Genomic DNA, 14,092 nt, shown 5'->3' on the forward strand with positions numbered 1-14,092 from the left:
ACATCAATGATTTGGATGAGAACATACAGGGCAAGATTAGCAAGTTTGCAGATGATACAAAAGTGAGTGGTTTTGCAGATAGTGAAGATGGTTGTGAACGATTGCAGCAGGATCTGGATCGATTGGCCAGGTGGGCGGAGGAATGGTTGATGGAATTTAATACGGAGAAGTGTGAGGTGCTGCATTTTAGGAAGTTGAACATGGGCAAGATCTCTATTCTAGTCTACATTGAGTAGGCTGGGACTATTCCATGGAGCGCAGGAGGATGAGGGGGTGATCTTGTAGCGCTGTATAATATCATGAGAGGAATAGATCGGGTAGAGGCACAGAGTCTCTTGCCCAGAGTAGGGGAATCAAGGACCAGAGGACATAGGTTTAAGGTGCAAGAGAAAACATTTAATAGGAATCTGAGGGGTAGCTTTTTCACACAAAGGGTGGTGGGTGTGTGGAACAAGCTGCCAGAGGAATTGAGGCTGGGACTATCGCAAGGTTTATGAAACAGTCAGACAGGCACATGGATAGGACAGGTTTGGAGGGAATGTACATAAGCTTGAAAGCGCACACCACCAGACTCAGGAACAGCTTCTTCCTCTCTGTTATCAGGCTTCTGAACGGCCCTTCCATAAGCTAGGGTACTGTCCGATTCACCTCTACCCCATTGCGGACATTGGACTTTGTCTGTGGAACTGATGCGTTACAATGCTGAGATTCTGCACTCTATATTCTGCACTCTGTATCTTCCCCTTTGCTCCACCTATTGGACTGGAGTTTGAAGTGATTGTAATTAGGTATGGTGTTATCTGATCTGATTCTTATAGCATTTAAAACAAAGCTTTTTATTGTAACTTGGTACATGTAACAATAACACAGAACCTAAACCTCTCCCCATGGCCCCGCCAAGATAGATCTCACCGCAGAGACACAAAAAAGGTTGGACAACTCAGCCGCTCAGGAAGCAACTGGAGAAAAGGAATAGGTGACGTTTTAGGTCGAAACCCTTCTAGCAGTCTGAAGAAGGGTCTCGACCCGAAACATCACCCATTCCTTCTCTCCAGAGGTGCTGCCTGCCCCGCTGAGTTACTCCAGCATGTTGTGTCTATCTTTGGTTTAAGTCAGCATCTGCAGTTCCTTCCTACTCACTAAAACTAAATGAATCTAACTCTGAAAGCAGTTGTTCAATTCAACATAAAAACTGAACACAGGTCAACTTTAGTGACCTCTGCTACATTAATTTGAGGATTAAGATTCTTTTGAATTGGAAAGTAAAGAATACTTTGAAAGATGGAGACAATAGACAATACACAATAGACAATAGGTGCAGGAGTAGGCCATTCAGCCCTTCAAGCCAGCACCGCCATTCAATGTGATCATGGCTGATCATCCCCAATCAGTACCCTGTTCCTGCCTTCTCCCCATATCCCCTGACTCTGCTATTTTTAAGAGCCCTATCTAGCTCTCTCTTGAAAGCACCCAGAGAACCTGCCTCCACTGCCCTCTGAGGCAGCGAATTCCACAGACTCCAGAGACCCTCTCTGGTGTCTATTTAAATGCACGAGACAAGATGCATCTTCTGTTTGAACCAGCATCTGCTGTTCCTTCCTGCACTACATGGTAACACCATCCGAGACTCCCGCTCACTGCCAGAGTCTCCTGTCCATCCACCTAGCGATTGACTTCCCTGCCACCGTCACCGTCACCCTTCCCCGCAGTGCCTCAGCCCACGCCGTGAGTGTGGAACAATGAGCGGTGTTGGGATAGAGTGGACGGCTGGGCTGTTGGGGTTCATCAGTGAACCACCTCCTCCAGCCTCATGGCTTGTTGTGGTGTGGTCATGATTCACTGATGCCAGGCACTGCCTGTGTCTACACCATCCCACCCCTGATGCCAGGCACTGCCTGTGTGTACACCATCCCACACCTGATGCTATGCACTGCCTGTGTACACCATCCCACCCCTGATGCCAGGCACTGCCTGTGTGTACACCATCCCACACCTGATGCCAAGCACTGCCTGTATACACCATCCCACCCCTGATGCCAGGCACTGCCTGTGTGTACACCATCCCACCCCTGATGCCAGGCACTGCCTGTGTGTACACCATCCCACCCCTGATGCCAGGCACTGCCTGTGTACACCATACACCATCCCACCCCATCCCACACCTGATGCCAGGCACTGCCTGTGTGTACACCATCCCACACCTGATGCCAAGCACTGCCTGTGTGTACACCATCCCACACCTGATGCCAAGCACTGCCTGTGTGTACACCATCCCACCCCTGATGCCAAGCACTGCCTGTGTGTACACCATCCCACCCCTGATGCCAGGCACTGCCTGTGTACACCATCCCACCCCTGATGCCAGGCACTGCCTGTGTGTACACCATACAAAATGTTGGGGGAGTCCAGAACCAGGGGCCACAGTTTAAGAATAAGGAGTAAGCCATTTAGAACGGAGACGAGGAAGCACTTCCTCACACAGAGAGTTGTGAGCCTGTGGAATTCTGCCTGTATACACCATCCCACACACTTTACCAAAGCCAATGAACCTACAAAATGTTGGGGGAGTCCAGAACCAGGGGCCACAGTTTAAGAATAAGGAGTAAGCCATTTAGAACGGAGACGAGGAAGCACTTCCTCACACAGAGAGTTGTGAGCCTGTGGAATTGTCTGTTGCCTCAGAGGGAGGTGGAGGCTTTGTTCTCTGGTACTTTCAAGAGGCCTCTAGTAGGACTCTTAAAGATAGCGGAGTCAGCGTGTAGGGGGAGCTAGGCAGGAACGGGGGATGCCTGATCGGGATGATCACCAGTGATCACAAAGTGGCTGGTGCTGGCTCGAAGGGCTGAATGGCCTACTCCTGCACCTATAGTCTATTGTCTATGGTCAAAAAAATTTTGTCTGTACTTGTAGGTTAATTGGCCTCTGTAAACTTGTAAATTGTTCCCAGCGTGTAGGCTGGTGCTAGAATATGGCGATGCCTGGTCGGTGCAGACTCAGTGGGCCAAAGTGCCTGTTTCCACGATGTATCTCTAGACATAACTACACCATAGGGCATGGCTTTAAGCTGAGGGGCAAAGTTTACAGGTAATGTGTGGGGAAAGTTTTTTACACAGAGGGTGGTGGAGGTCTGGAACACACTGCCGGGGTGGGGTAGAAGCGGGCATGATAGTGGCCTTGTTTGGATAGGCACATGGATATACAAGAAATGGTGGGATATGGATTACATGCAGGCAGATAAGAGATGATCTTGGCATCATGTTCGGCACAGACATTGTGGGATGAAGGGTCTGATCCTGTACTCTACTATTCTATGTATAGGAGGCATCTACAGATTAGTCATAGAGTCGTAAAGTAAGCATGCAGGTACAGCAGGCAGTGAAGAAAGCCAATGGCATGTTGGCCTTCATAACAAGAGGAGTTGAGTATAGGAGCAAAGAGGTCCTTCTGCAGTTGTACAGGGCCCTAGTGAGACCACACCTGGAGTATTGTGTGCAGTTTTGGTCTCCAAATTTGAGGAAGGACATTCTTGCTATTGAGGGAGTGCAGCGTAGGTTCACCAGGTTAATTCCTGGGATGGCGGGACTGTCATATGTTGATAGAATGAAGCGGCTGGGCTTGTACACTCTGGAATTTAGAAGGGGAACCTTATTGAAACATATGATTATTAAGGTTTTGGATATACTAGAGGCAGGAAACACTGAAACTGACCATTCCACCCAACTTGTCCATGCTGACCAAGATGACCCAACGAAGCTAATCCCACTCGCTCACAGTAGGCCCATATCCCTCTAAATCTGTCCCATCCATGTACCTGTCCAAGTGCCTTTCAAGCATTGTTCTGGTACCTGCCACAACGACCTCCTCTGGAACCCACCATCCTATATGTGAAAAAGCTGCCCTTTCAGGTCCCTATTCAATCTCTCCCCCCTCCCCTCCCACCTTAAACCTACCTATGTCCTGTGGTTATTTTCCGCTACTCTGGGTAACAGACCGTGTGCATTTAGTGTAACTATTCCCTCCATGCTTGTATTCCCGCGTGCGTGTCTGCCTCGTGATTGTACATGATCTTTAGTTGCTGTGGTGATGTATGTGTTTCGTTAAGGAGCTTCTTGTGTTGGATTGTTGTTGCCTTTAACTCTAGTAGGTGTTGATTATTGTTCTGTGATATTTGAATCTGCCCAATCAGGTATTGATTATGAGTGGAGAAAGACTCAGTGCATGCCCAGGGAGGTGTCCTTGGACGTAGGGAGAGAGTTTGGGTCAGCAACAAGCATCATCTTTAAACCATCCTGCGTGTCTGTCTACAGATGTGGCGGCTGCTGCAACAGCGAAGGCATCTCATGTATGAACACCAGCACCACGTATGTCAGCAAGACCGTGAGTACCGCCCCGCGCCCATGCACACGCACATGCACACACACACATGCATGCACACACACGCACACACACACGCATGCACACACACGCACACACACACATGCATGCACACACGCACACACACACACACGTACACACACACACGCACACACACACACACACACACACACCCGGACGCACACACACACACACGCACACACACACACACTCACACACTCACACACACACACATACATGCACGCACACACACACACACACACACACACGCACACACACACACACACACACACACACACACACACACACACATGCACACACACACACACACACACACGCACACACACACACACGCACATACATGCACACACACACACACACACACACACACACACACACACACACACACACACACACACACACACACACACACACACACACACACACACACACACACACACACACACACATGGGGCTTCTCAACGTCACCTCCCCGTGCCGCTCGATATCACACAGGGTGGGAGTGGGGGCTGTGAGGGTGTGGAGGTGGGTTACCGGAACGCTGCCTGGATCACAGACTGGCAGCTGCAGAGAGAGAGACTGGAAAAACCGGGAATGCTTTCTCTGGAATGTCGAAGGTTGAACCTTTTTCCCAGGGTGTCAAATACTGGAGACACAACTTTAAGTTGAGAGGTGAAATGTTTAAAAGAGATGAGTCATTTTACACAGAGGGTTGTGGGTGCCAGGGGTGGGGGTGGAGGCAGATACGATAGTGGTGTTTAAGAGGCTTTTGGATATGCACATGGATATGTAGGGAATGGAGGGATACGGATCATGTGCAGGCAGATAGGTGACGGTAGACACAAAATGCTGGAGTAACTCTTCAGACCTACAAACCTGCACGTCTGTGGGGCAGGGGAGGAAACCAAAGCACCTGGAGAAAACAACTCACAGAAAGTAAGTCACAGAATGCACCCGTCCAAAGAAAGGTCACAACCCGAAACGTCACCCATTCCTTCTCTCTAGAGATGCTGCCTGTTCTATGTTCCTTGTTTTATGTTCCATGTTACATGTTCCATGTTCCGTGTTCTATGTTCCGTGTTCTATGTTCCGTGTTCTACGATCTATGTTCCATGTTCTGTGTTCTATGTTCTGTGTTTCATGTTCTGTGTTCCGTGTTCTGTGTTCCATGTTACGTTCTGTGTTCTGTGTTCCGTGTTCTATGTTCCATGTTCTATGTTCCTTGTTCTATGTTCTTTGTTATTCAAGCCTGTTCTTCCACATGGTCACCAGGACTTAGATCATATTTCCCTAGATAGACACTGGAGTAACTAGATAGAGTGCTGGAGTAACTCAGCGGGTCAGGCAGCATCTGTGGAGAACATGGATAGGTGACGTTTCACAGAGTGCTGGAGTAACTCAGCGGGTCAGGCAGCATCTGTGGAGAGCATGGATAGGTGACGTTGGATAGGTGACATTTCACAGAGTGCTGGAGTAACTCAGCGGGTCAGGCAGCAGCTGTGGAGAACATGGATAGGTGACGTTTCACAGAGTGCTGGAGTAACTCAGCGGGTCAGGCAGCATCTATGGAGCGAAGGAAGAGGTGACGTTTCGGGTTGAGACCCTTCTTCAAACAGGCCATTGGTGTTGAGGTGACAACGTTATACAGACAATGAAGCTCACCAGGATGACAGTTGGATGATGGGCGGGTGGGGGGGGGAGGGATGGAGGGGGATGGTCAATGTTGATACTGCTGGGGTGTGGACAGGTCGGGCTGACTGACACAGTGACAGTTTTCACTGCACGTTCTCTGCATTCACACGGGAAGCAGAGTGCACAGGAAATGGTTGACATTCACACTCGTTGTTGCAATCAGTCGGTAATTAACCAATCTGACGCTCAGTGACGTTACCAGAACTGGGCTGTGAAATGAGCAGAACAGAACCTGAGCCCAAACACTCCAACTCCCCCTCCCGTTCCCACACTGACCTTTCTGTCCTGGGCCTCCTCCACTATCAGAATGAGGCCCAGCGCAAATTGGAGGAACAGCACCTCATAGTTTAGTTTAGTTTAGAGATATAATGCGGAAACAGGCCCTTTGGCCGATCGAATCCGCACTGACCAGTGATCCCTGCACACTAAGATTAGGGACAATTTACAATTATACAAAACCAATTATCCTATAAATCTGTACGTCTTTGGAGTGTGGGAGGAAACTGGAGCACCCAGAGAAAACCCACGCAGTCACGGGGAGAACGTGCACACTCCGTACAGACAGCACCCGTAGTCAGGATGGAACCCGGGTCACTGGTGCTGTGAGGCAGAAGCTCTACCCGCTGCACTAGTTTCACTGTCGTCCTGTTGAGTTGCACAGCCTGTATAACGTTATCATCTAGCCCACAGCCAACAATACACCATTGTGGGCTCCACCTTTCCATGATCAGAGAGTTGTGAGTGTGGAATTCTCTGCCTCAGAATTCTCGGATGGTGGAGGCTGGTTCTCTGGATACTTTCAAGAGAGAGCTAGATAGGGCTCTTAGAGATAGGTGATATGGGTAGAAGGCAGGAACGGAGTACTGATTGGGGATGATCTGCCATGATCACATTGAATGGCGGTGCTGGCTCGAGGGGCCGAATGGCCTACTCCTGCACCTGTTGTCTATTGTCTATCATTGTTACATTTAACATATTTCTCATTCATTTATTCAATATCTCTCTACACCATCGTCTCCAGAACAAGGGGTCACACTTTAAGGATAAGTGGGAAATCTTTTAGGACCGAGATGAGAAATTTATTTTTTACACAGAGAGTGGTGAATCTGTGGAATTCTCTGCCACAGGTAGTTGAGAGAAGGCAGGTACGGGATACTGAGTTGGATGATCAGCCATGATCATATTGAATGACGGTGCAGGCTCGAAGGGCCGAATGGCCTACTCCTGCACCTATTTTCTATGTTTCTATCTCTCGTTTCCCTTTCCGCTGACTCTCAGTCTGAAGAAGGGTCTCGACCCGAAACGTCACCTATCCATGTTCTCCTGACATGCTGCCTGACCTGCTGAGTTACTCCAGCACTCTGTGAAACGTCACCTATCCATGTTCTCCTGACATACTGCCTGACCCGCTGAGTTACTCCAGCACTCTGTGAAACGTCAACTATCCATTTTCTCCACAGATGCTGCCTGTCCCGCTGAGTTACTCCAGCACTCTGTGAAACGTCACCTATCCATGTTCTCCACAGATGCTGCCTGACCCGCTGAGTTCCTCCAGCATTTATGTCTACTTCAATTTTTCCAGCATCTGCAGTTCTTCCTTAAACATGGCCTGTTATCTTTATCATTGTTACTTTTTTGCATATCTTTCATTCATTTGTTCTATATCTCCCAACATCACCATCTATATCTCCCGTTTCCCACACATGGTGGGGATTACTGAGACGTGGCTGCAGGAGGATCAGGCCTGGGAACTTACATCTTAGGTCTTCTTGAAATCCTAGGGCCAGGGTTATACATCCTATACAAAGGACAGGCAGGTGGGCAGAGGAGGGGGGGGGGGGTAGCTCAGCTGGTGAGGGATGGAATTCAGTCTCTTGCGAGGGAAGACATAGGGACTGACGAGGTCGTGTCACTGGATTGAGTTGAGGAATTGCAAAGACAAGAAGTCACTAATTGGTGTTATTTACAGACCCCCAAATAGTAGCCCAGATGTAGGGTGTAAGTTGCAGTAGGAGTTAAAACTGGCATGTAACACAGGTAATGCCACTGTGGTGATGGGGGATTTCAATATGCAGGTAGACTGGGAAAATCAGGTTGGTTCAGGACCCCAAGAAAGAGAGTTTGTAGAATGCCTCCGAGATGGATTCTTAGAGCAGCTTGTAATGGAGCCGGCCAGAGAAAAGGCAATTCTGGATTTAGTGTTGTCCAATGAACCAGATTTGATAAGAGAACTCAAGGTAAAGGAACCGCTTGGAGGTAGTGATCATAATATGATTAGTTTTAATCTGCAATTTGAGAAGGAGAAGGTTAAATCGGAAGTGGCAGTGATGCAGTTGAACAAAGGGGACTATGAAGGCATGAGAGGGGAGCTGGCCAAGGTAGACTGGAAAGGGATACTAGCAGGAATGACAGTGGAACAGCAATGGCAGGAATTTCTGGGCATAAACCGGAAGACGCAGGATCATTTCATTCCAAAAAGGAAGAAAGATTCCAAGGGGAGTAGGAGGCAACCGTGGCTGACAAGAGAAGTTAGGGATAGAATAAAACTAAAAGAAAAGATGTATAACACAGCAAAGAGTAGCCGGAAGCCAGAGGATTAGGAACTTTCATAGGACAACAGAAGGAAACAAAACGGGCAATACGGGCTGAAAAGATGAAGTACGAGGGGAAGTTGGCCAGGAATATAAAGAAGGATAGTAAAAGCTTCTTTAGATAAGTTAAGGGAAAAAGAGTAGCATAGTGAAATGTGGGTCCCTTGAAGGCAGCTGCGGGTGAAATTATTATGGGGAACAAGGAAATAGCAGAGGAGTTGAACAGGATCTGTCTTCAATAAGGAAGACACAAAAAATCTCCCAGATGTACTGGAGGATGTACTGGAGGACAGAGGATCTAAGGGGGTAGAGGAACTGAAAGAAAATTTCATTAGGCGAGAAATAGTATTGGGTAGGCTAATGGGACTGAAGGATGATAAATCCCCTGGACCTGATGGTCTGAATCCCAGGGTCCTCAGGGAGGTGGCTCTAGAAATAGTGGACACATTGGTGATCATTTTCCAATGTTCAATAGATTCAGGATCAGTTCCTGGGGATTGGAGGATAGCTAATGTTATCCCACTTTTCAAGAAAGGAGCGAGAGAGAAAATGGGGAATTACAGACCAGTTAGCCTGACTTTGGTGGTGGGAAAGATGCTGGAGTCAATTATTAAAGTGGTAATAATGGGGCATTTCGATAGCAGTTAAAGGGTTAGTCCAAGTCAGCATGGATAAATGTGAGGTTATCCACTATGGTGGCAAAAACAGGAAAGCAGACCATTATCTAAATGGTGGCCGATTAGGAAAAGGGGAGATGCAACGAGACCTGGGTGTCATGGTACACCAGTCATTGAAAGTAGGCATGCAGGTGCAGCAGGTAGTGAAGAAAGCGAATGGTGTGTTAGCATTCATAGCAAAAGGATTTGAGTATAGGAGCAGGGAGGTTCTACTGCAGTTGTACAGGGTCTTGGTGAGACCGCACCTGGAGTATTGCGTACAGTTTTGGTCTCCAAATCTGAGGAAGGACATTATTTCCATAGAGGGAGTGCAGAGAAGGTTCACCAGACTGATTCCTGGGATGTCAGGACTTTCATATGAAGAAAGACTGGATAGACTCGGCTTGTACTCGCTAGAATTTAGGAGATTGAGAGGGGATCTTATAGAAACTTACAAAATTCTTAAGGGGTTGGACAGGCTAGATGCAGGAAGATTGTTGCCGATGTTGGCGAAGTCCAGGACAAGGGGTCACAGCTTAAGGATAGAGGGGAAATCCTTTAGGACCGAGATGAGAAAAACATTTTTCGCACAGAGAGTGGTGAATCTCTGGAACTCTCTGCCACAGAAGGTAGTTGAGGCCAGTTCATTGGCTATATTTAAGAGGGAGTTAGATGTGGCCCTTGTGGCTAAAGGGATCAAGGGGTATGGAGAGAAGGCAGGTACGGGATACTGAGTTGGATGATCAGCCATGATCATAATGAATGGCGGTGCAGGCTCGAAGGGCCGAATGGCCTACTCCTGCACCTATTTTCTATGTTTCTATGTTTCTATGATTAAGAAAGGAAAATCATGCTTGACTAATCTTCTGGAATTTTTTGAAGATGTGACAAGTAAAATGGATGAAGGGGAGCCTGTGGATGTAGTGTATCTAGACTTTCAGAAAGCCTTTGATAAGGTCCTGCACGGGAGACTGGTGACTAAAATTAGAGCACATGGTATTGGGGGTAGGGTATTGACATGGACAGAAAATTGGTTGGCAGACAGGAAGCAAAGACTAGGAGTGAACGGGTCCTTTTCAGAATGGCAGCCAGCAGCCGATACGCCTACTGCACTTGTGATTGAGGCAGTGCAGCGTAGGTTCACGAGATTGATCCCTGGGATGGCGGGACTGTCATATGAAGAAAGATTGATAAGACTAGGCTTGTATTCACTGGAGTTTAGAAGGATGAGGGGAGATCTTATAGAAACATATAAAATTATAAAAGGACTGGACAAGCTAGATGCAGGAAAAATGTTCCCAATGTTGGGCGAGTCCAGAACCAGGGGCCACAGTCTTAGAATAAAGGGGAGGCCATTTAAGACTGAGGTGAGAAAAAACGTTTTCATCCAAAGAGTTGTGGATTTGTGGAATTCCCTGCCACAGAGGGCAGTGGGGGCCAAATCACTGGATGGATTTAAGAGAGAGTTAGATAGAGCTCTAGGGGCTGGTGGAATCAAGGGATACGGGGAGAAGGCAGGCACGGGTTATTGATTGGGGACAATCGGCCATGATCACAATGAATGGCGGTGCTGGCTCGAAGGGCCGAATGGCGTACTCCTGAACCTATTTTCTATGTTTCCCCTGATTCTCAGTCTGAAGAAGGGTCTCGATCCGAAAAGTCACCTACTCCTCTCCATTTATGCTGTCTGAACCGCTGAGTTACTCCAGCCTTTTGTGTCTATCTTCAACACGTACACACTGTCTGGAAGGAAGGTAGTGTCTCCAATGGGGTCTGTTTAATAACACGGGCATGTCCCTGTTGTTAACATATTCTGACTGAGGGAACAGCACCTCATATGTCACTTGGGCAGCTTACACCCCAGTGGTATGAATAAAGATTTCTCCAACCCTCCCCCATCATACTTCATCGGCCATTCTCCAACCCTCCCCCGTCATAGTTCACCAGCCAGTGACTGTCCCACTGATTACATCTTATCTCTGTCTGCCTAGTTGTCACCTTCCTCGAGCTAACTATGATCCATTCCGCATTTTCCTTGGCCTTTTCCCCTTTTGATCTGTCTTTTTCACACCTTACCCTTCCATACCTCTGTGTCTCCCTCTCCCATGATTCGCAGTCTGAAGAAGGGTCTTGACCCAAAATGCCATCCATTCCTTTTCACCACAGATGCTACCTGACCCACTGAGTTACTCCAGCACTCTATGAAACATCACCTATCCATGTTCTCCATAGATGCTACCTGACCCACTGATCCGCTGAGTTCCTCCAGGACTTTGTGTTTATTTGTTCAAGGTTGCAGCATCTGCAGTTCCTTGCATCTCAGGTTCTTGATGTTGCTGCCTTCAATATATATTTTGAAGTTTGTGGAGGAAGGAACTGCAGGTGCTGGTTTACACTGAAGATAGACACAAATGCTGGAATAACTTAGCGGGACAGGCAGCATCTCTGGAGAGAAGGAATAGGTGACGTTTCGGGTCGAGACCCTTCTTCAGATTCAAAACGTCACCTATCCATGTTCTCCACAGATGCTGCCTGACCCGCTGAGTTACTCCAGCACTCTGTGTCATCTATCCATGTTCGCCACAGATGCTGCCTGACCCAGCTCTCATTGGCAGAGATTATCACCAGCTCTCATTGGCAGAGAGAGTCCTCTGCAAGGTCCTCTGCATCCCCTCCGTCTGAAGAAGGGTCTCGACCCCTAACGTCACCCATGTCTTCTCACCACAGATGCTGCCTGACCCGCTGAGTTAAGGGCCTGTCCCACTTGGGCGTAATTTGCGCGTCATTAAGGCAACATAATTTACGTGTCACGATGCACGATGCGCGCGTGGTGACGTACGCAGTGACGCCCGGTCTCGCGCGGCGCCCCAGGATTTTAGGATTCACAACATCTTCACGCGCCATCTGCGTGACATGCAAATGAGGCCCAAGTGGGGCAGGCCCTTTAATCCCGCACTCTGTGTCTATCTTTGGTACAAACCAACATTTGCAGTTCTTTGTTTTTACATAGAACCGTACAGCACAGGAACAGGCCCTTCGTACAAAGTTGTGGGGTTGATGGGCAGATGGGACCCTTCTTCAGACACGGCTGAAATGTCCAGTAGTTTTTATAATGAGTGAGTGCTGAGATAAGGGGACAGAACGGCGGACATAAATAGCATCGTGGTACAGAACAGAACACTTCAAGTGACAAGCTGACGTGGCTCCAATGTTGACCTCAGGGCAGTAGACAGTTTTATCTGGAGCAGATTGTGTTATCTTCTTCTTGGAGACTCTCCATTCAGTAAAACCACCAGGGAACATGAGCTTTGAAATGCAAAGTTGGCTGTGCAGTGCTTTGTTTCACACTGTCACACCAAACCTTGTTAGAGTGTGAGGATGTTTAAGTAGGAACTGCAGATGCTGGAAAAATCAAAGGTAGATACAAATGCTGGAGAAACTCAGTGGGTGAGGCAGCATCTATGGAGCGAAGGAATTGGAGACGTTTCGGGTCGAGACTCTTCGTCTGAAGTAGGGTCTGAAGAAGGGTCTCGACCCAACACGTCAACTATTCCTTCGCTCCACAGATGCTGCCTCACCCGCTGAGTTTCTTCAGCATTTTTATTTACCTTAGAGTTGGAGGATGGGAGGTTTTCATTTATATGTAGACACAATGAAGATGTTTCATTCAGTTTTTAAGATACGGCATGGAAACAGGCCCTTCGGCCCAGCAAGTCCGCACCAACCAGTCGATTTTCACACACTAACACTATCCTACACACACACACACACCGGGGACAATTTCCAAATTTAAAGGAGCCAATTAGCCTACAAACCTGTACAACTTCGGAGTGTGGGAAGAACCCGGAGGGAACCCACGCCACCCTACGCCCTTGTATGTTATCCTCCTCTCTACAACACCCTCTCTCGCTGCCCCCCTCTGATCCTTTGTACCTTTTCATATCCCTAGTTTTCCTCTCCCCTCACTGAAGAAGAGTCTTGACCCATAACATCACCCATTCCTTCTCTCCAGAGATGCTGCCTGTCTTACTGAGTTACTCCAGCATTTTGTGTCAATCTTGGGTGTAAACCAGCGCCTGTAGTCCCTTCCTGCACAGTGGTTGTGATAGTGTGGATCATTAGTAATCGGTGGCGGGTGTGCACCAGGGTGATTGAGGGGGAGATGCTGCATGTGGAGTCCCCTTTACCCACCCTAGTGTCTCCTCTTCACCTCCCCCATCACCCATATCCACCTAGCACTTGGCAGGCTGTGTCCTACCCCCACCTCTCTCCCAGCTTGCTCTCCCCTGCTACAATCAGCCTGAAGAAGGCCCCGATCCAAAACGTCCATTCCCCCCACGGATGCTGCCTGACCCGCCGGGTTCCTCCAGCACTTTGTGTTCCGTGCAAGATTCCAGCACCTGCAGTTCCCGGTGTTTATGTTAATTCTGATCATTTACTGAGTTTGCTCTGGAGTATAGAAGGATGAGAGGGAATCTTATTGAAAGATATAAGATTATTAAGGGTTTGGACACGCTAGAGGCAGGAAACATGTTCCCGACGTTGGGGGAGTCCAGAACCAGGGGCCACAGTTTAAGAATAATTGGTCGGCCATTTAGAACAGAGACGAGGAAACACTTTTTCTCACAGAGAGTTGTGAGTCTGTGGAATTCTCTGCCTCAGAGACTGGTGGAGGCAGGTTTTCTGGATACTTTCAAGTGAGAGCTAGATAGAGCTCTCAAAGATAACAAAGTCAGGGGATATGGGGAGAAGGCAGGA

At 48.2% G+C, this 14,092-nt stretch overlaps 1 protein-coding gene across 1 annotated transcript in view; it reads left to right on the forward strand.

Annotated features, from left to right (window-relative positions):
* The window catches only part of vegfc (vascular endothelial growth factor c), a 51,327-nt gene that overhangs the window by 8,379 nt on the left and 28,856 nt on the right, over window positions 1-14,092 (forward strand). The window contains exon 2 of the mRNA XM_055631021.1: window positions 4,187-4,377. Within this exon, the coding sequence (XP_055486996.1) occupies window positions 4,187-4,377 (191 nt within the window). The remainder of the gene's footprint in view (window positions 1-4,186; window positions 4,378-14,092) is intronic.

The sequence above is a fragment of the Leucoraja erinacea genome, unplaced genomic scaffold (genome assembly GCF_028641065.1).
Source record: "Leucoraja erinacea ecotype New England unplaced genomic scaffold, Leri_hhj_1 Leri_61S, whole genome shotgun sequence".
NCBI classification, from domain to species: Eukaryota; Metazoa; Chordata; class Chondrichthyes; order Rajiformes; family Rajidae; genus Leucoraja; species Leucoraja erinaceus.